The sequence below is a fragment of the Channa argus genome, chromosome 19 (assembly GCF_033026475.1).
Source record: "Channa argus isolate prfri chromosome 19, Channa argus male v1.0, whole genome shotgun sequence".
NCBI lineage: Eukaryota > Metazoa > Chordata > Actinopteri > Anabantiformes > Channidae > Channa > Channa argus.
In genome coordinates, this window is record NC_090215.1 from 6,257,521 (window position 1) to 6,279,362 (window position 21,842).

The 21,842-nt window shown below is 38.7% G+C and overlaps 1 protein-coding gene across 2 annotated transcripts in view; it reads left to right on the forward strand.

Moving 5' to 3' along the window:
- The first annotated feature begins 1,731 nt into the window (after positions 1–1,731).
- LOC137104878 (phospholipid phosphatase-related protein type 5-like) overlaps positions 1,732–21,842 on the forward strand; it is a 109,470-nt gene continuing 89,359 nt past the window's right edge. For both annotated transcript variants that reach the window (XM_067486691.1, XM_067486693.1), the window contains exons 1-2: positions 1,732–1,871; positions 7,151–7,238. In XM_067486691.1, the coding sequence (XP_067342792.1) occupies positions 7,179–7,238 (60 nt within the window). In that variant the 5' untranslated portion in view covers positions 1,732–1,871; positions 7,151–7,178. The remainder of the gene's footprint in view (positions 1,872–7,150; positions 7,239–21,842) is intronic.

Consider the following 21,842-nt stretch of genomic DNA (forward strand, 5'->3'; position numbering starts at 1 on the left):
ACTACATTAAACTACACCAAGAAGTCATTACATAAGTTCAAACCCACATACTAAATTAATTAGTTAACATAGATGCAAAGCAGCACACACCTGATGATGGTTAAACTGTGCACATCACGGTCAAAAAATGGTTGGCAATGACTGGAAGTTCTGGAGGTAAACAAACCTGCAGATTCAGTTTTCTTATACCAAAACAAACATGGTGGCAACCTGTAGTTACATGTTTTTATAAACAGCAATAAAAACGAAAAGAAAAAAGCGTCAAGGTCCATCTGCCTTGGCCGGTTGGGGTGAGTGGAAAGTGGAAAGAGAAAAACGGGAGCAACAAGAAGCAGCAACAAACCACTGAGCAGGCTGGTAGGACCAGTAGCTACACCATGGGAAAACACAGCTTCAAAACCCGGGGACACCTGCAGAAAGGGACAGAGAGAGGGAGACAGAGAAGGAGAAAGAAAACCACAGAGTTAAAGTCATACATTAGTGACAATTGTGGTGTGAGAGGAAAGGAGCTCAGTGCATTAGGGTGTGGGTCCCCAGCAGTCGAAGCCTTTGCAGCATGACCATAAGTAACTATAAGCTTTATTAAAGAGGAAGGTTTTAAGCCTAGACTTAAAAGTAGAGAGGGTGTCTGCTTCCCGAATCTGAACTGGGAGCTGGTTCCACAGGAGAGGAGCTTGATAGCTAAAGGCTCTGCCTCTCATTCTGCCTTTGGAAATTCTGGGAACCACAAGTAGGCCTGCATTCTGAGATCGAAATGGTCTACTGGGATGATATGGTGCTATGAGATCTTCTATATATGATGGAGCCTGGCCATTCAGAGCTTTATATGTAAGAAGCAGGGTTTGAAATTATATTCTAGACTTAATGGGAAGCCAATGGAGAGAAACTAATGAAGGTGAAATATGATCTCTCTTCGTAGTTCCAGTCAGCACTCTTGCTGCAGCATTTTGGATTAATTGCCGGCTTTGTAAAGAGTTATTGGTCTGCCCCTTGATGTGGCTGATGAGAATACTTTTGGACAATAGTAAAAGCCTGTGTTGTCAGTGAACAAGCAAATCCACACTGCAGGCTAACTAACCAAAGGTGAAAAGAGAAGATTTCGATTGTGATTGTGGACAGTACAACTAATTTAGAAAATAACTGAAGTTAAGTGTAAGCCAGCCTTAACCTGTTGTTACAACTTTCCCTGGTTTTCCTTAATGGTCTGGGCTTGTGTACAAAAATCTGTTCAGAAGACATCAGAAATCTGCTTTGTTTAAGAAAGTAACTTCTAAATGATTATTTAGTCCACATTATTATCAAAAAGATGCCCATTGTTTATGGTCCTAATTATAGTGATTTGGTTTGTATATTGTATGTAATATGTTCTAACACTGTGTTACTATGCAAAATGTTTTATTACAATTTCTAACGTTTCTAATAGGCCAGTTATAATGCTTTTGTCTATTGAAACTCCAAATATTTTAAATACTGTAGTAGGTGTAGGTAAGCTGTAAGATATGGGATTTTGAAGTAGTGTATTTTAAATCAAACGCATTACTCTTTTTTAAAATTTAACCAAGTAAATATTCAATTGGCTTTCTAACTGTCCCTATATTCCGACATTACTTAAAGGCAGCATTCACCTCCTTGTTCCTCTCCGCGACCTTAGCCGCGCATGCGCATTAGCGCCCGGAGTCCTCGTGCAAGCACCACCAAGGATCCGGTAACATCAAAGATGCGGAAAAGTGTGAAGAGATAAGCTTCCTGAGCGACGCCGCCGGAGCAGCTGCTTAAGCCGGACGATTAAAGTCGTGCCTCCTCCCGCTGCTGCTCTTCCTGACCCGCTGGAGACTCCAGAGAGGCTGCACAAACTCGTGGAGCTGTCCAAGGTAGGAGTCTCTTCCCAAGCCCCCCACCCCTCGGGTGCCCTTGAGCTGTGTTGCCGCCCGTCTTTACCGCCGACCGGCTTATGACGTGCAGCAGCCTGGTGTCACACACGATGCAGCAGAGCCAGAGGTGATGACAGCTTCACCAGCAACAATTAAACAAAACCCTTTTATTGTCTATCAACATGCCTGACACTGACATTTAAAGTGGACGGGACACACTCTCCTTACAAATCCAGTACTTTACCTTCAAATCCACACACACACGCCTCATCTCTGGTTACCTAGAAGTAAACAGCCAGTGAACTTGGCACCTTCATGAAGTTGGTATCACTTAGGTCAGATTATTATCTTGAACCAGTCACAGGACAGAGTGAGGTAGACATCAATACTGACTCTGTGTTTCGAGTGGCTTTGTGGTAATATGCTTGTGTCAAAAGTATATTAAGTATACATGTCAAAGTCCGCTGGACATACAGACAGGCTCCTTTAAGAACATAGAATAATGCTCATAAAAACTTTTTAACGATGCAGTAGCTCTCTCTGGAAGTGTAGTGTCACTTATAAACTACTTTTAAATATTAGTGTCTTGCCAGAGTATCAGTATTTTGGGTGGTGATCAGTGATCCACTAATCAGCTTGTTGTTAGGTCTGTTTGTCACAAAGTTGGGTGACCTATCCATCCACAGTAGCTGGGTGAAATAGGCTTTCAGGATAACAGCTGCTTGCACAGATGGAATAGAACTAATGATAAATGGTAAATTTGAACTACGGCAGCTGGAGAACTAAAAATGTTTTACTAAATTAGTCTGACATATAAAATGTATGGTTAGTTAGGGCTAGTGCTTGAAACGATGCTGTTGCTGCTAGCGCTTTTATCCAAAGCAATGTTGCTTCTCATTCACCCACTCATATAACACACACACACACACACCGATGGCAGTGGCTGCCATGCAAAGTGCTCACCTGACCCACCGGGAGCAACTTGTGGTTAAGTGTCTTGCCCAGGGACACTTTGACACATCGAACCACTGACACTGTGCTACGTGGACATACCAACTGAGCTACAGCAGCTACAGAACTAAAAATGTTTTACTAAATTAGTTTGACATATAATATGTATGGTTAGTTAGTTACTTCCCCTTTTTTGCAGGTCATTTTGAACATATTAGTCTCCTGAAATGATGCTGCTGTATGTGTTTTTTTCTTTTGCAAAATAAAAGCCTGTCTTTGCAAAAGCACCAAGAAGTGTATTTTTAGCTTATTATTATTATTATTTTTTTTTTTTTTATTGTGAATGTACAACCAGATCAGTAACGGTCTGGTAATGGTTTCTGTTCTGTATCTGATTCTGTTTTTTTTTTTTTTTTATAAGCCTAACTACTTTGAAATCTAGGTGAAAAGAAAGATGTGTTGAGGAGCGCCTAGTTAAACTCTGGCTAAATGTTATGCAGGCGTGGTTAAATGGAGACTTGTGTGTTTGTCTGTCTTTATGAGACAGAATAGGAATGGTCATGGCTATTGAAAAGGTTCAGATCATTAATAACCTCTGGCTTGTTTGGGAATCACTGAACAAAAAAGCAATTTACATTAAACCAGCTACATGATAAAATAACGTGTCCAATTATTTTCGCTCTGTTTATTTGCTGTTATCTCCAAAAGACATAAAAATAAACCAGCCACAGAAAACCAGCAAAGTAGAAACCATAGGCTCTTTCTGTTCTCCTCAACTCAGCACATTGTTTGTAATGAGCAGACTACAAGAAGTTCTCTAAAATGTTGAAGTTATGTCTTCGCAGATCTGACAGATATGTGTATCACAGGGGAAAAGTGAATCTGAGTTATTTGATGAACATATAGTGGAGTTGAACTGCAGTGTTGTTACCATCTGTTTAGCCACAAATTGAACAGTGTTTTCTGTCTGAACAGAAGACACTAGACGGGCTAACCTTTGCTTCCTATGGGCATCAATTAGCTTTTGGGCTCTATAACCCTGTCAATAGTTCACTGGTTGTTGTTCCTTGGACCATGTATGGTAGGCACTGTAGTTGCAGTAACTTTTCCATGGATTATAGTGGCAGGGCTGTTTTTTATGAATACTAAAAAAGTCTGGGCACTAAAGTGGCTTGTCTGCATGGCAGTGCTGTCACCCATTAAAAATGTTTAGATCCTTATAATGTGAAAGACACAACAAAGGAGGCCTGAAACTGTTGAGCAGCTGAAATCTTGCTTACACAAGAAAGGAAAAAACTGTGAAATTAAAGCAATTAGCCTCCTTAGTTCCCATTTGTTTACAGAGAGTTGTTAAAAGAAGCACTATGTAATATACATTGATAAACATGACCCCGTACAGACTACTATTTATTTTCTTACATGGTTTAAATTACTTGCATGTTATTGTATTTTTGCAGTTCTCTTTTGGAACTTGATTGTACGGAAAAGTAAATAAAAAGATTAAAGTGATAAGGTTTATTTTTCACTGTATGCTGCTCAAGGAGAGTTCAGCTGCTTCTGAAGACAGTGACAGCAGTGGTCAGAGTTGGTTTAGATTAAACAGACAACAGCACTTTGGTTGTATTTACTTACTTGTAACTGGTCTGAATTTTTGGGTTTGGAATTGAGTATACAGTGCTTTGATCAACGGCTTTCGGCTTGTCTCTTCGGGGGTCGCCACAGCGGAACATGTTCCGCGTGTTGATTTGGCATGTGTTTTTACACTGGATGCCCTTCCTGCTGCAACCCTCCCATTATTTTTGTCCGGGCCCGGCACCGACACCAAGGTGGCCCTTGGTGGCTGGGTGGGGGGATTCGAACCCGCTGCCTTCTGAATCCCAACCCAATGCTCTACCACTGAGCCACCAGGCCCCTAAGACATAGTATACAGTGTATAAACTGTATGCAGAGTATACCGTGCTTTGAACCAGGTAATTCCTACAACACGAGTTACAATTGCATCTAAAAGCTAAAGTGTTTCTACCTGTTTGAGCAGCCGGAATTAAAATGTGAACTGTGTCCAGATAAAGAAAAAACACATGAACAGAGACTTCATTAATTTGCCAACTGGGATCATTTAAAGTCCCTTTAAAACTACAGTGGAATTCTCTGTGAACTGCTTCCCACTGTCAAACAATGACAGGGAGTAGTTGTTAACCTGAAGCCACTGAGAATGTGCATGCTGCCGACTTCACCCCAGAGATGGCGTCACACACAACATTGGCTATTTTACACAGCTTATACAGTTGTGTTTGCCTCCAGCAAGGATCACATGGGTACAAAACGTTAAAAACATGTACTCTGGCAGTGGTAAATTAGAATACCATATTCACACACATCTGTGGGAAGAGACTGAGATGTGATTTGCCTTGGAGCTGTGGACAAGTTGGCGGTTTCTCAGCTTGCTGCATGCTGTGTTTGTCACACTCTGTCTGTAAATTTGTGCATGTACATGTCTCACTTGTAGGGACAAATTTGAAATCCATATTGTTGGAACTTTTAGCTGGTCTTTGAAAGCTAAGACTTGCTTTTAGGTTATGGTAAGGGCAGCCTCAAAGAATACTTCTGCTTTGTCTATGAGGTCAGTTTAAAAGCTTTAGTCAAGCCTGAAGGTGATGATTTTGGAGCAGACACTTCTTTTTTGCACAACAGCCTATCAGTTCATACTGTAGTGATGTTAAACTTGCCAGACTTTAGACAGTGACACTGGTGTTTCAGCTGTAACTACTTTACGGCAGACCTGTTCCATGATGGTTCCTGACCATAAACCACCTGCACTGAACTCCCTGGACTTTTCCATTGTACTGTTGCGTTAGTCAATCTAGTGGAATCATATAAACTCCTAATGATGAGAAACTCCCTCGAGTGATGTCATCTGGAGGTGATTTTCAGCTAGAGAAATATTTTAATATAAGGAAGCCAGAGGGAAGTTTAAAAGCATTCCTGTTTATTTACACCATAAACTAAAGCCATAGCAAGCAAAATGAAAATTGGTGAAGTTGCCGTTTAATAATCTACGTAAGAGCATATTTAATTTTAATGTAAACAGTTGGGTGCAAGAATTTGTATCCTCTGTTTTTCAAATGTCAAAAAGTGTAAAACTAAAAAATTTTTTATATCAACATAATATATAATTCACATTAGGCTAGTAGAATTGTTTGTTTATCAGAAATCAGGTAATTTATAATTAATTTAGCAAGGCAGACCTTTGTATTGATATCATTTTCATTATTTCACTATAGCTTTTTCCATACATTCCTTGACCATTTTTGTTAAACGATAAAAGAAAATTTGCACCAACTGAATGTGCGATGTATTTATGTTAAATTTAGGATTAAGTTTCCATCCCTTTGCATCCAACAAGGATTGAAGATGTTTTCTTGAAGTTTCATAGTTGCTATAACAATCCCGTTTGTTAAGAAATGGTTAATGCAATTTTGAAAACAAAGCGAAATTTCATTGTAGTTTGTTAAAAAAAATCTTGGTAACAGTTCTGTATGGATATTTAGTCGTAATTACTATTTAAAACCAAAAATGGAATTTCTGGGGGTCACACTAAGTAGATGTTAGACTTGAAATCAGTTCGCCCATGGAGTCAAGTTCTAATGCTGTGTCCAGAACCTGTGGTACCTTTTCATGTCAGCATGTGACCCACCAGATGTGGCCTTCCTTGATTGGCGAGCTTACGTTAAAAGCCTTTAAAAGTGAGTATCTCTGCACTTTTGCCATTACTATTCAGTGAGTATATGTCAAATGAGGCATTGATAGCACCTTCTCGCAATAAAATATCTACAAAAAATATATATAAACTGGTTTCATAATATAACTTTAACAAAGGTCCTTTGGTCTGGTTACCATTTTGTCATTATGAGTTAAAGAAATGGCATTTACAAATATACTGTATTTTATTTTAGCTACATTACATGGGTGAGCCTGGACACTACCCTGATCCAGAGGAAGTGATTGTGTCAGTTCTGTGCTGTGTATTATACTGATACATAGTACTATACATCAGCAGTATATTGATGTTCATAATACAATTCAGGATATCAGAATGCGTGGAAATATTGTTCACATGCATACTTGTAGTGTGAATGAATGGCAAAGTTTTGAATCTTATTCTGAGAAAGAGCAGCTGGTTTAATGAATTTTCAGTGGGCAGCATCATGATGTCCTGGATTTCAATTCTCTCCAAATCATTTTCCTTCTGGCTCATGTGAGTTTCTGTTAAATCACATTCTGTTTTAACTTATGTCTCTCTCTCTTTTTTCCCCTTTCTCTCTCTGCAGTTCATCTTTATAAGGAGAGAAGGACAAAATGCCTTCAAAACAACTGAAAAAAGAGCAAAGGAAGCTGTACAGCTCACTGGCTGGGGAGGTAAGATACAGTATGTTTTTAAAGACAGAATTAGATTCATAGTAGATTCATAGATTCTTCATAGTTTCATCATTTAGAACTTTTTTGCTGCAAATAAAGTTTCACAGCACACATTTACAAGGAAGTAACTCTTCACCTAGATTCAGTGCTATTCTCCACAAACTGCAGTGTTTCTTTAATCCACCAAGTTCTTTTTGCAGAATGGTAGTCTGTCACCATCGTGTGGTAAGACAATTTAATCACATGTCTGCAATGTGGTCAACTAAGCATTATTTAACATATGTTTATGTTTCACATATGTCATGTTGTTTAAGTATATTTTTTTTAAATCATAAAAAACCTGTTATGTTATCAGGGACTTGGATCAGGGTTTGCTACTTTTATACAGTTGAAGTGAAGCAAACATCTTCCATAATGTGAAATTAAAAGTAAATTTTGCTTACACATTTTCTGCTGATGTATTTATATCTGTTGCCGTATTTAAAATGTACTTGGGACATTTTTGGCACATTAATGACTACAGTCTCTTGACCAAGATGGTTTTATACATTCTGTATTATTTATGTTTTTACAGTGATATGCACAACAAAGATGAACAGTGTTGCTGCAGTCATATTAAAAAGCATCCACATTGGAAGGCAAACACATATTACTATACAGTAGAGATACAATATCTATATAGTAACTTATATAGTTAGTCTACTGTACAAGTGAGCTCATTTGAAGATATAAACTACAACTGTTCCTGTGCAATAATTTAACTTGAGAAAAGGCTACTGCAGCTGCAATATAGTATTAGATCAGGTATTGTCATTGTGTTAGTGTGTGTGTGTGTGTGTGTGTGTGTGTGTGTGTGTGTGTGTGTGTGTGTGTGTGTGTGTGTGTGTGTGTGTGTGTGTGTGCGTGCGTGTGCGTGTGCGTCTGTGTGTGGGAAAAAAATCAAGATGACTTACTTTTGTGTCTAAGAGAAGACAGTAGAGAAAGTCACAGAAGAGTGCAGTGGGAAAAACAGCATCAAATGGAAAGTAGAGAACAAGTAAGTCAGACCTGTGCCTGTGTCACTGGTTATCTAAACAGTACTCCACAGTACATCAGTTATAAGTATGTATAAGGAAAATGAGTCACAGCTGGGTCTGCACCTGTTGAAAGGGGCATATTTACACCAAATTCACTAAAACCTAGAATTGCCAACTTAAAGTTGTATATCTTTGCCAACCAGTCAAGTTACAGTGGACATGCATGAACATGAGGAACTGGCCTTTGACCCTTGACCAGCACATTGTAATCATTTCATTCTTGAGTCCAAGTTAACCTTTGTGTCAGTTGTGACAAAATTCCCTCAAGCGTTCATTAGACTGTGTTCATTGTGTTATTGATTCAATCTTCTTGTTAGGCCTACTTGGATCTGAATCGCATTGTCTCATACTATTGTATTCACAGTTTAGTTCATGTGGTACACCTTGCCAGGACCAGGTTGGACCCCCATTTTTCTTTGGAATTGCCTTAATACTTGTGGCATAGATTCAACAAGGTGCATTCCTAAGAGATTTTGGTTCATATTGACATGATAGTATCACACAGTTGTTGCAGATTTGTCAGCTGCACATTTATGATGTAAGTCTTCACTTCCACCATATGCTGAATGTGCAAACCAGTTTGAGATGAATTCAACTATGTGCTATTATATGTTATGTGGCTGGAAATAGACATCAGAAGATGGGTACACTGTCGTTATAAAGGCATCAACGTGGTCGGAAACAATGTTCAATTGGTCCAAAGGGCCCAAAGATTCCCAAGAATTTATGCCCCACACCCGTGTGCCAGTTGTGCTTAATATTAAAATTCTTAATTGGCTAGTGGTTTGTTAAGTGTCGTGTGCGTATGTTAGAAATATGGCTAAGTCAGAAGAATTGTCAAAGATGTTAAGGGATCAGTACCGTTCACAAATAAAGCAAAGGATAGAAAAAGATAGTGAAGGCACTGAATGTTCCTAGATTTACAGTTTGCAAGTTCAGAGTTAAAGGAACAGTGAAGAGGAAAGAGAGAGAAAAAAACCTGGCTGTCACAGTTTCCTGACTTGAATCTGATATATAATCTCTAGTCATATTTTTTAAAAATGCAGTTGCAGCACACAAACCCAAGAATATAAATGAATTGGAGATCAATGCCCATGAGGAATGGGCTAAGATTCCTCAGGATGCTTATGTCTGAACATGCTCGTCATGCAGGAGTTAAATAATTTTGAGACTGCAACAGTCAAAAAAAGTTGCATTTTTGTGTTTCATTTAATGGAATTTGTACTGTAACAATAGTGGTGTTGATTTATATTGTTGGATTTTTTGACTGCACCATCAGTAGCTGAAGGTGTAAACTTTGCCAACACAACTAATTTGTAGAGGGGGCTGAATGATTTGCATGCATTCTAGTAAAGCACCAGATCAATCCTTAATCATTTAGCCTTGAAAACTTGTGCTACTTCAGTCACATTAATTGGAAACAACAACAACAACAAAAAAACCTCTCAAGCTTACTTCCCAGTGAAATAACTAGACAAATGTTTTGAATCATATTTTTGGAGATGCATTATTTGATTAAGTACCTTTTAATCTAGTTTAATTTTAAGCTCCAGTTCAAATAAAAAACATGATCAAGTTGGGTTGAATTACAAATATAAATTTTTAATATTTCTTATTGAAATTGCAGATAGCTACCTAGTTAAGTATTTCAAGATATAATTCAATCCCCGGTCCCAGCTATATGTCGAAGTGTCTCTGGGCAAGCCACTAAACCCCCAACAGCCCATTCTCCTCCCCAGCTGTGCAGTGTCGGTCCAAACCTTGTAGAAATTGGGGAGGTTTGCGTCAGGAAAGGTGTAAAAACTGTGCCAAATCAACATGCGGACAATGATCCTGAACTCACGGGATAAGCCGAAAGGACAAAAAATAAAAATAAAATTAAAAAAATAATACTAATATTTAAATTAAAGTTTACATTTAAACAAGAGTGAGACCTCAGTTTTTGTCTGAGAGTGACAAATATTTAGATTGGTGTTGGATAATCCACGTCGAGATGTTTGAATAAATTACACAATGAAGTAGCACGATGAAGTGGATGTAACTTGTAGTTACATCTGCCTTTTTTCCTGTATTTTGCTTGTTTCTTATCACAGAGCTGTTCTTTTTTATAGATATCATTCCTATTATGCCATGGATTCTTATTCTTTATTAGACCTGGCAGTTACTTCACTAACAATGCATCTCAACCTCTGACAGTCCTGACAAACCTGAAGCCTGTGGCCTCAAGCAGAGATAATAAAACAGACATGATATAATGCCAGCGGCAAAACTGCTATGACCTAAGGTGAATTACAATAAAAAAGCTAAATAGCACTTCCTAATTTTACTTGCTTTGACTCTAAACCTACAAGCATTAGACCAATTATACGTTTAGCTGATTTTCAGGCACTTAGAAAATTCTGTTTTGGATGTAATTACAGATTCTTTATTGAAGTGCCAAGTCTTGCTTTAAAGTGAGTAGATTTACATTAATATTCAAATTGTGTGGGCAGTGTAGCCCTATAGTGCCTAAAGAGATAAAAAGTAATTGGAAAGACACACGTGAAAAAAATATCTTTATAGAAACATTTTTAGCAATCATGACATCCGCTGATGCCCAACTATATCTCTAAGATCTTTTTTCTTTCCTTGGAAAATTCACTGAGATAGAGTAGTGGGCTACAAGCATTGTGGTAATAATCATTGAGCTCAATTGGTTTGATGATTCTTCTGCTTCTACATGAAGAATGAGGAGGAATAATTGTCTGTTATACAGTTCTGGCCTTAACCGACACTCTCGCATTAAGAATAAACATTGAGTTTCTTTACCATTTCACAGAAAATTGCACAAACTGTGTGTATGTTGTATATTTCTATTATAATAAATGGATAATTCACTGACACACTGTGGCTTAACATTTGTTGTTCAGGGATTCACCATTGGAGGGTGCAGGTTGTACAGGTTGTAGATTTCTGCACACACAGACTAGTTTCTTTACTGTTCTGTTGCATGTTTCTTCAAACAGACCTACCAGACTGTGTGCTTACATAAATTGCACTAAAAATATTGCTATAGAACATTATTATTATATTAAACATTAATAAAAAACTGTAGTGGCATTTATGAAGAAATACACTATACCACTGTGGCACAGTATACTCCTCTATCTATATCAACTGTACATAAGTGTTACATTGCATTATTGTTGTAAACTACATAGGACCATCCAAATAATAACTGTTCATAGCAGGGGCCCCACTTTTGCAAGATATTTGAAAAAACTATTAACTTTGTACAGGGGCGGACTGTATCAGGTCAAACAGTTTATAAATGTCACTGACAACACTAACAGCTGTGCTTGTGCTGCCATATTCATATTGATCTCCCTTTCTGGTTTCATATCTGCTCCCGCCGCCTGGGTATGCTGAGCTGGAAAATATCAAACTAGTTGGCAAAATGCATTTTAGGGTCAGAAAAACAGCAACATATCATTTCTGCAGGTGCCAGATTTAAGTCATAAAAATAATGTGTTCCATTATAGGCTAAGCAAAATCCCCAGGCATGGCTTCTAGAAACCATGAAACCTACAGTAGTTTATAGTTTGCAATTTCTAAGCCTTACTATCTCTACTGTTGACATATTGCCATGATGCAAAGACTGTATGATACAGTTATCACCTCAGGTCAGATGCAGCAAAATGTCCAAATCAAGTCACCAGAACTGCCTGTTTCTTGTATATAAAGCAAAGGGCTGTGCATTTAGAAAAGTGTGAGGAGCAAAGGCTTTATTAGAATGTATCATTAATTGAAACACTAACAACCCTAGAGAGAGTCTTGATCTACTTTGTAATTATCTGCTCACCAGTCACCAGGAAAGCAGCTCCTGCAGAAAGAGCGAGAGAGGGTGACCAACCTTGTAACTCAGGGTACCATGTGTACCAGTCTTAATGGAGATACATGAGCAGCCATGAGCTGCTACAAAACAACACGTTTAGTCTTAACACTAAACTCAAAATGCCACAGTTATGACAAAAATACCACTGTTTACTTGCTTGATATATAACTATAATTCTTTTTTATTTCTGTGTATATTTTAATGAACTAAATTTGCAATCTTTATTGAAGCAGATGTTTTGACTTGTATGTTCCATATATTCTAAATTATGCTGATTTAGAATTTTGGTGGGTTATCAGTAATCTACTGTAATCTTAATCTAATTACCTAATGTGCTGTAGCTGTTAAGATTGCTATCAAATTCTATTGAGAGTATATATGGTTGATTTCTGACCTGTGGTGTTTATAATTGTATATGACTGTGTTGTGTGGTAATTCAAGATTTTAACATAAAAATTAAATGTACAAAACACAAAACAAAAAATGCTTTTGATGGGAAAAAGAATTACCTGGTTGAAGAAATAATTAAATATTGAGTCATATTTAATTTGATTGCTTGAGTCACTTTTGCATCAACGTTAGACTAATCTGCTCCCTTTTCATTCTGTTGATGATTATGTCTGTTGTTAATACAAAGCTGAGACTTTATTCACTACCTGTGGCCTCAGTTATTTCAGGGTTCTATCCATAGTAATTATTAATTATCATCATTACATACAAAACTGTATGACTGGTGGTATTTTGCTCAGATACTTGTCACAGTCAATCAACTTTGACATTGTCACTGTTAGGCTACTGTCCGTGAAAGACAGTAAAGATGATGTTGGAAAGATGACAATTGGACTTCCTTCTTTTTTTTTTTTGTATATTCTATAAACATACACACAATATCAGCTGAGCAAAAGCATACCATTTTAACTGTTGGGGTACATGGGGTATGTCCTCTGCCTTTCTGTTGGTGTGTGGGAGGCCATGTCTTAACTTTTTGTGGTAATTTTGAAAAGCATCACCACAGATAAACAGACCACATGGATTACAAGACAGCACCTGTTGATAGACTCATAGCTGCACCCACTGAACAGTGACAATCACGGATGACCACTTGACTGCAGTGAATAACATCAAATATAGACTGTTATTTACTCATTAGTTCTTCGATTCATACTATCCCTTCTCCGACCCTCAATCCCAAAGCCCAGTGAAGATACCACAGTTGGCTCCAAAATGCAGAAATTGATACTGTAGTGCAGTTGTCTTCTCCACCATTGCTTTAACACAGCCATCATAAATACAAATTGCAATCATGGGCAGATAAAGAAAGCCAAATAATGAAACCGGCTGACATGTTGCAGCAATTTTACAAGGTTTAAATGATTTTGCCATCACATTGAAAAAGTAAAAGCTGTGCTAAAGTGACACTCTGATGTAACTCAGTCCACAAAAAAAACTATGCTGTGTTTGTTCGCTCTTTTTTCTTCTGTGGACCAAGGTTTACACAACAGATATCCAGCTAAAATAACCTTACAAAACTTGTCAGGGTTACCTTGACAACAAGTGAAACTTTGGTAGCAATAGCAACACGGCTAACATTATCGAGCAACCAACACAAGAGCACATCCACATCCAAGTCGTGTTGGGGTGTTATTTAAAAAGTTTTCTTGATTTGCTAAATTTCTGTTGACTTGTGTGGATGATCAAATATTTCACAAACACAACCACACACCAAGCAAACGAAACAACACAAAACAGAGCAGGGCACTTGGTCCAACAGCAGGAACAACAGCTCTTTTAGCTCTGGCCAATAAGTAAAAGCCAGTCTTTACTCTGTCCACTCTCTCTTTTTCTGATTCTTGCTTCCTGAGATGTCATCTTCTTACCAGATTCTCAATTAGCCATGCTAAGAACCCATGGATGAATTGCATGGATGCATCTATTGCGAGAATACTGAGCTATGCGGTGCCATTCCATCTTTCAGTATCTGGTGATTCAGGCCCACTCACAATGACAGAGAAGCCATTTGCCTTATTACAAGTCAAAGTACCATTAGCAACATTTTAAAATGGTTAATTATTTCAAACATGTTACAAGCTTTACGATTTCAATTTCATTTCAATTTTCACTGAAACAATGTGCACTTGTTAAGGGATTATTTTTGGTGGTGCTGTGTTTCTTCATTTCTGGATCTGAAATTGTTTTTAAATAATCCTTTTCTATTTTGTTTTGCTCTAATTGGCTAGTACTAATTTGTTGTTTTTCTTTGCCATACAAGCTGCAGTAGTGGTCATATGCGGATAATAGAGTTTTCATTTTTATACACTAACCACCTTTACAGCTGCATGTATCTAAGCTTATATTTTTATAATAGATTTTCTGTTGCTTCTTCATGGCTCTGGCACAGTAGGGCCATATGGCCTTTCTTGCCAAGAAAGGCATATGGCCATTCTTGCCATTTCTAATCTTGCCAAAGAGCTCTGATTGGCTGAACAATATTGGACCTACTTGAAACCTGAAAAATATAAAGGTCTGGAACCAAGGTAACATTTGTGGAGAATACAGTGTTGCACTGGCTTCCTCTTTGCAGAGCTGCCCCAGCCTTCGATCTGCAGTTCCTCCCATGCCTGCCACTATTATTTTCATTCAAGAACAGGGGCCTGCAGGAACCGCCTTCAAATCAGCGGGTTGCGAGAAAGACAGTGCATGAATTTCTTATGAAGTGTGACATGCCAGATAAGCCTGTGCTGCTTGAAGGATGCTACTTTGAAGTTTCCTCTTCTGCCGCTTTGCCTTTTAATTTAGAGCTGTTTATTCAGACGTGATGATGAAATCAAATCTGGTGTGCTACACTTGAGTCGCCTGTAGAAATCAGAAAACCATATATTTTGGTCCATGTCTGTTATTGTGAACACCTATTTTTAAATTCTCTCTCTCCAAAAAAAAAACCAAACAAAAAAACCAAACCAAAAAAAAAAAAAAAAAAAAAAAAGAAAAAAGATTGAGAAAGAAACACTGTTGCCATTAAGTTGGAATAATTTTGTTTTTGGACACATTGTTCTTTTTTGCAAAGGTTAATTGTGGTGCAGTTTTCACTGTGATGTGTTTGGAAGAGATTGATCAACAAAGTTTTGAGAAGATACACACTTTATCAAGAAAGAATCACATTGTCACAATAATTAAAAAATGAAAAAATATTTTATTCCAACTTTATAAGCAACAGTGTATATACTGTGTGTACATATACAATCTGTGTTAATTTGTGTGAAATGACAGAGAGAGATTGATATGCGTTTCAAAGTGATGTGTGTGCCTGTTAGCTAAGTTATTTCTGCATGCCTAGTTTTTGTGATGTATTGACTGTATCTGGGTCGCACTGCTGCCTTTGGCATAATGGTGCAATAAAACAAAATATATTTCTTATGTCTCAACCACAACACGCCTATTTATAGATTCTCCATCAGTTAGAACGATGTCATCTTGGCAGCATATCAATTCATACAGTGTTGTTTCATGTGTTTTGAATCAAGTCCCAGGGCACATCTGTGATAACATGATTCTTGTCTACATTAACCGCTTTGTGACTTAGGCTGCATAATTTTGTCAAAAAGTCATATTGTGATTATCATGGAGTAAATTGCAATATAGAACATAAATGCTATGTAGACTGATTTTATATATATGTGTGTATATATATATAGACATATATATGTCTATATATATATATATATATATATATACACACACACACACATATATATATATATATATATATATATATATATATATATATATATATATATATATATATATATATATATACACACATATATATGTGTGTATATATACAGTATATATATGTAGTTTAAGTGGAAAATGCACCATTTTCTGATAAAATGCATAATGCGCAAGTTAAGCATAGAAAGTACAGAGCAAAAACAACATAAGAAAATAGTACAATGTTTTCACACTAATTCCAAAAAAAAAAAAAGTATAATTAGTTTACCAGGACAAACCATGGTGAAAAGAGCTGGTCATTTTGGCCCATTCACAGTTTATCTATCCCCCAAATACCCACACACACAGCCCACAGACAGGGCAGAAGTCATAACCACAGTACTGAAAAACCTCTAGCTAATTTTAGTAACTTTTATGTACATTTAGTCAAAGTCAAAAATGTACTAGTTGCTTATTTTAATAAAATGAGCCTGAAAAGTTGTGACACTGATGACTGACACTGAAGTTGCTCTCCACATTGGAAAGTTATGTGGCTACACAAAAAAAGTCATATGACCATATACATGTCACACATTTTGCTGCCTAAACAGAGCCTGCCTGTTCATCTCTTTGTTAGGTGTGTGTATAATGAGGAAACTGCACACACACTGAGGAGAGGTAAAATAATGCATTATGTCACTTATATTACAATCCTTTTGTTTTCGGTTTGGGAGATTGTAACACAAAGTTGAGGAACTAAAATTCTTGCAAGTTGGGGGTGTTTAAATACAGTAGAGGTTAATACAGTGTTGCAGTGGTGTTAATTAGCTGTGTCATAAATCTTGACCCATTCTGTGTGTCAGTTTGAAACTTGTACAAGCAAGAAGTAAGAAGGGTGCAGAAGAAAATGCCCTAAAACAAACCAAACAAAAAAATCCATGACTCATTTCCCCCTCATTTCCTCTGTGACCTTGTTAGTTTCAGCAGGAAGGAGGTGAATTTTTAACTTGTTAAAATCTCATTTGCATTCAGGCAGAAGTGGCATGATGTTACTATAACACTTTGATAGGCTGAAACCATTACTTTAATACTGTGAGAATACTTCACACTTTATTGGTACTGTGGTAATATTCATATGGGAGATATGTAAATAAAGCAAATTCTTAAATCAACTCTTAATTGACTAAGAAAAAACAGTCACACTATGTATTCCACAAAAAATGAACAGTCCTTTGTTGTTCAGAGTTTAAAGCAAATCCTGGGGTTTCACGTAGTTGCTTTAGTGATCAAAATTTTGCTTTGGTCTCGCTTTAAAGCGTTATTGCCCAGAGTCTAAAAGGTGTTTGATTGTGTTTTCATGTTCTCTGCAAGTGTCTTTTCATGCTTTAATGTGGCTCCTGTTCAGTGGGGCACCTGTATTCACCTGACAACAAAGCTCATTAGTCGCTCCTTTGGGAGAAAAGTCTCCTCCGCCTCACGAGAGGAAGAGGACAAAGAAAATGTGGTTGTCATGCTTTGCTCTGATGTCATATTTACAATACTGTGGCAGTCAGGATAGTTTTACTATGTGAGGCAGGTTACGTAACATTTAGGTTTTTTTAGGTTTGCTGTATTGTTAAATCTTAAAGGTAATCGAAAGGTTGTTTCAACATACTTTATGACTTCCCTGCACATAGTTTTGATTTTATTTTTCCTAATCGTGTGCCTACAATTCAGTACAACTGAGGTGACACCTGTGTACTGGGGCTATTCTGAGGTGATTTTTTTACAGGATTAATGAAAGTTCTTCTTCTTCTTCTTCTTTTCCTTTCGGCTGCTCCCTTTCAGGGGTCGCCACAGCGAATCATGTGCCTCCATCTAACTCTGTCCTCTGCATCCTCTTCACTCACACCAACTAACTTCATGTCCTCCCTCACTACATCCATAAATCTCCTCTTTGGTCTTCCTCTAGACCTTCTGCCTGGCAGCTCCAACCTCAGCATCCTTCTACCGATATATTCACAGTTTCTCCTCTGAACATGTCCAAACAACCTCAATCTGGCCTCTCTGACTTTATCTCCAAAACATCTAACATGAGCTGTCCCTCTGATGTACTCATTCCCGATCCTGTCCATCCTCGTCACTCCCAAAGAGAACCTCAACATCTTAAGCTCTGCAACCTCCAGCTCTGCCTCCTGTCTTTTCTTCAGTGCAACAGTCTCTAAGCCGAACAACATTGCTGGTCTCACCACCGTCTTGAACACCTTTCCTTTCATTCTCGCTGATACTCTTTTATCACACAACACACCTGACACTTTTCTCCACCCGTTCCAACCTGCCTGCACTCGCCTCTTCACCTCTTTTCCACACTCACCGTTGCTCTGAACCGTTGACCCTAAATACTTAAAGTCCTGCACCTTCTTCACCTCTGCTCCCTGTAACCTCACCGTTCCACCTGGGTCCCTCTCATTCACACACATGTATTCTGTCTTACTGCGGCTAAGCTTCATTCCTCTGTTTTCCAGAGCAGACCTCCACTTCTCTAGATTTTCCTCCACCTGCTCCCTGCTCTCACTACAAATAACAATGTCATCTGCAAACATCATAGTCCAGGGAGATTCTTGTCTAACCTCATCTGTCAGTCTGTCCATCACCAGAGCAAACAAGAAGGGGCTCAAAGCCGATCCTTGATGCAGACCCACCTCCACCTTGAACTCCTCTGTCACACCTACAGCACACCTCACCACTGTCTTACAGCTCTCATACATGTCCTGCACCACTCTAACATACTTCTCTGCCACTCCAGACGTCCTCATACAATACCACAGCTCCTCTCTCGGCACCCTGTCATACGCTTTTTCTAAATCTACGAAGACACAATGCAACTCCCTATGACCCTCTCTGTACTTCTCCATCAGCGTCCTCAAAGCAAATACTGCATCTGTTGTACTCTTTCTAGGCATGAAACCATATTGCTGCTCACAAATGTTCACCTCTGCCCTTAGCCGAGCTTCCACTACTCTTTCCCACAACTTCATTGTGTGACTCATCAGCTTTATTCCTCTGTAGTTGCCACAGCTCTGCGCATCTCCCTTGTTCTTAAAAATTGGTACCAGTACACTTTTCCTCCAGTCCTCTGGCATCCTCTCACTCTCCAAGATCTTGTTAAACAAACTAGTCAAAAACTCTACTGCCACCTCTCCTAGACACTTCCATACCTCCACAGGTATGTCATCAGGACCAACTGCCTTTCCACTCTTCATCCTCTTCAATGTCCTCCTCACTTCACTCTTACTAATCTTTGCTACTTCCTGCTTCACAACAGTCACCTCTTCTACTCTTCGTTCCCTTTCATTTTCCTCGTTCATCAACTCTTCAAAGTACTCCTTCCATCTTCCCATCACACTACTGGCACCTGTCAATACATTTCCATCCTTATCTTTAATCACCCTAACCTGCTGCACATCCTTTCCATCTCTATCTCTTTGTCTGGCCAACCTGTACAAATCCACCTCTCCCTCTTTAGTGTCCAACCTAGCATACAAGTCCTCATATGCTCTTTGTTTGGCCTTTGCCACCTCTATCTTCACCTTACGCTGTATCTCCCTGTACTCCTGTCTACTCTCTTCAGTCCTCTCAGTGTCCCACTTCTTCTTAGCTAACCTCTTTCTCTGTATACACTCCTGAACTGCCTCGTTCCACCACCAAGTCTCCTTGTCCGCTTTCCTCTTTCCAGATGACACACCGAGTACCCTCCTACCTGTCTCCCTGATCAAATTAGCTGTAGTAGTCCAGTCATCTGGAAGCACCTCCAAACCACCCAGAGTCTGTCTCAGCTCCTCCCTGAAAACTAAACGACATTCTTCCTTTTTCAACTTCCACCACTTCGTCCTCTGCTCTGCCTTAGTCCTCCTTATCTTCCTCACCACCAGCATCATTTTGCACACCACCATCCTGTGTTGTCTGGCTACACTCTCCCCTACCAATGCTTTACAGTCACTGATCTCTTTCAGATTACAACGTCTACACAAGATGTAGTCTACCTGAGTGCTTCTCCCTCCGCTCTTGTACGTCACCCTATGTTCCTGCCTCTTCTGAAAGAAAGTGTTTACTAAAGCCATTTCCATTCTCTTTGCAAAGTCAACCACCATCTGACCTTCTGCGTTCCTGTCCTGAACACCAAACCTGCCCATAACAGTCTCATCACCTCTGTTCCCTTCACCTACATGCCCATTGAAATCTGCACCAATGACAACTCTCTCACCTCTGGGGATGCTCTGCATCACTTCATCTAACTCACTCCAGAATTTCTCCTTCTCTTCTAACTCACATCCTACCTGTGGGGCATAACCACTCACAACATTGAACATCACCCCTTCAACTTCCAGCTTCAGGCTCATCAACCTGTCTGATACTCTTTTCACCTCTAGAACATTCCTCACAAAATCCTCTTTCAATATAACTCCTACTCCATTTCTCTTCCTATCTGACCCATGGTAAAACAACTTGAACCCTGCTCCTAAGCTTCTAGCCTTGCTACCTTTCCACCTGGTCTCCTGGACACACAGTATGTCCACCTTCCTTCTCTGCATCATGTCGATCAACTCCCTAGCCTTCCCTGTCATAGTACCAACATTCAAAGTCCCTACTGTCAGTCCTACATTCTTAGCTTTCCTCTTCTCTCTCTGCCTACGAACACACCTTCCTCCTCTTCTTCTTCGTCTTCGACCAACAGTAGTCCAATTTCCACCGGTACCCTGTAGGTCAACAGCACCGGTGGCGGTCGTTGTTAACCCGGGCCCCGACCGATCCGGTATGGAAGCCTTTGTCACGATTCGCATGTTTGATTTGGCATGTGTTTTACGTCGGATGCCCTTCCTGCCACAACCCTCTGCATTTATCCAGACTTGGGACTGGCACAAGAAGACACTGGCTTGTGCCCCCTTGCGGTTGCATTGATTAATGAAAATTATTAATAGAAAATTATTGGAGCCTTTATCCTTTCTTGCTTTTTTGCTCGCTTGTGTGTTTATTTATTTACCTTCTTTATTTATGTATCAATGTTTTTAATTTTAGAATTTTTGTTCTAATCCTTGAAATTCTATTTTGCTGCTCAGGTGTGAGAATGTTTTAACTCCTGTGCAGCGCCTATGAGTGGGGGGATGGAATGATAATTTGCACTGTGCTTAACGTCCTGAAATGTGTAAACAATTAGACCTATTTTTCATTATAAGACAATAAAATATAAATATGACTAGAATTTTTTTCCATACTAGCCAGGAACCCCTAATCCATCCTTACGTCTGAAAACAGTCATCTTTTCTGGAATTTATACCAAATCACAACACTGACCTGCTGTCAACTTAGCTCACTATTTGGAGATTTTCTTTTTCTTCTGGTTATGATTATTGTTAAAGCATTAATACACAACACGCAGCACACATTTAAAGCAACAATACTTAAAAACGATACAAGACACAGCTTTGTAATTTTGAATACTGTGGAGATAAATCAGTGTACCCATGTGTTTGTGGCCTACTCAGTACCTCTGCAGCTATGCAGTGAATGAGAAGGCTGATAAGGAGAATGACAGATGAACCTCCAGGTCAAAGGAATCAGCTGTGTTCACTTACCGCTGGTTACATGAACTGTCCTGTTTGTCTGGTTTTGGAGTGTGCTGACTGCACGATTGTGTGTGTGTGTCTGTCAGACAAGTTGTACTGCATATATGTGAATAGGACCATTGTATACAAACAGTACGTGTAGGATTACTTATGTTTACATTTGTGTCAATATATAGTTCTGTGCTCTATCCATCGCTAAAATCAGGACATGGTAAAAAACTAATTTTATTAACTTATCTAACTGCAGTTGTGCTAAAAAGCATATGTGGATTTATTATGCTTGTGCTGTGTTTATCTGGAAGTTCAGGAACCTTCAGGAAAACATGTTTTTTTATTGAAAATG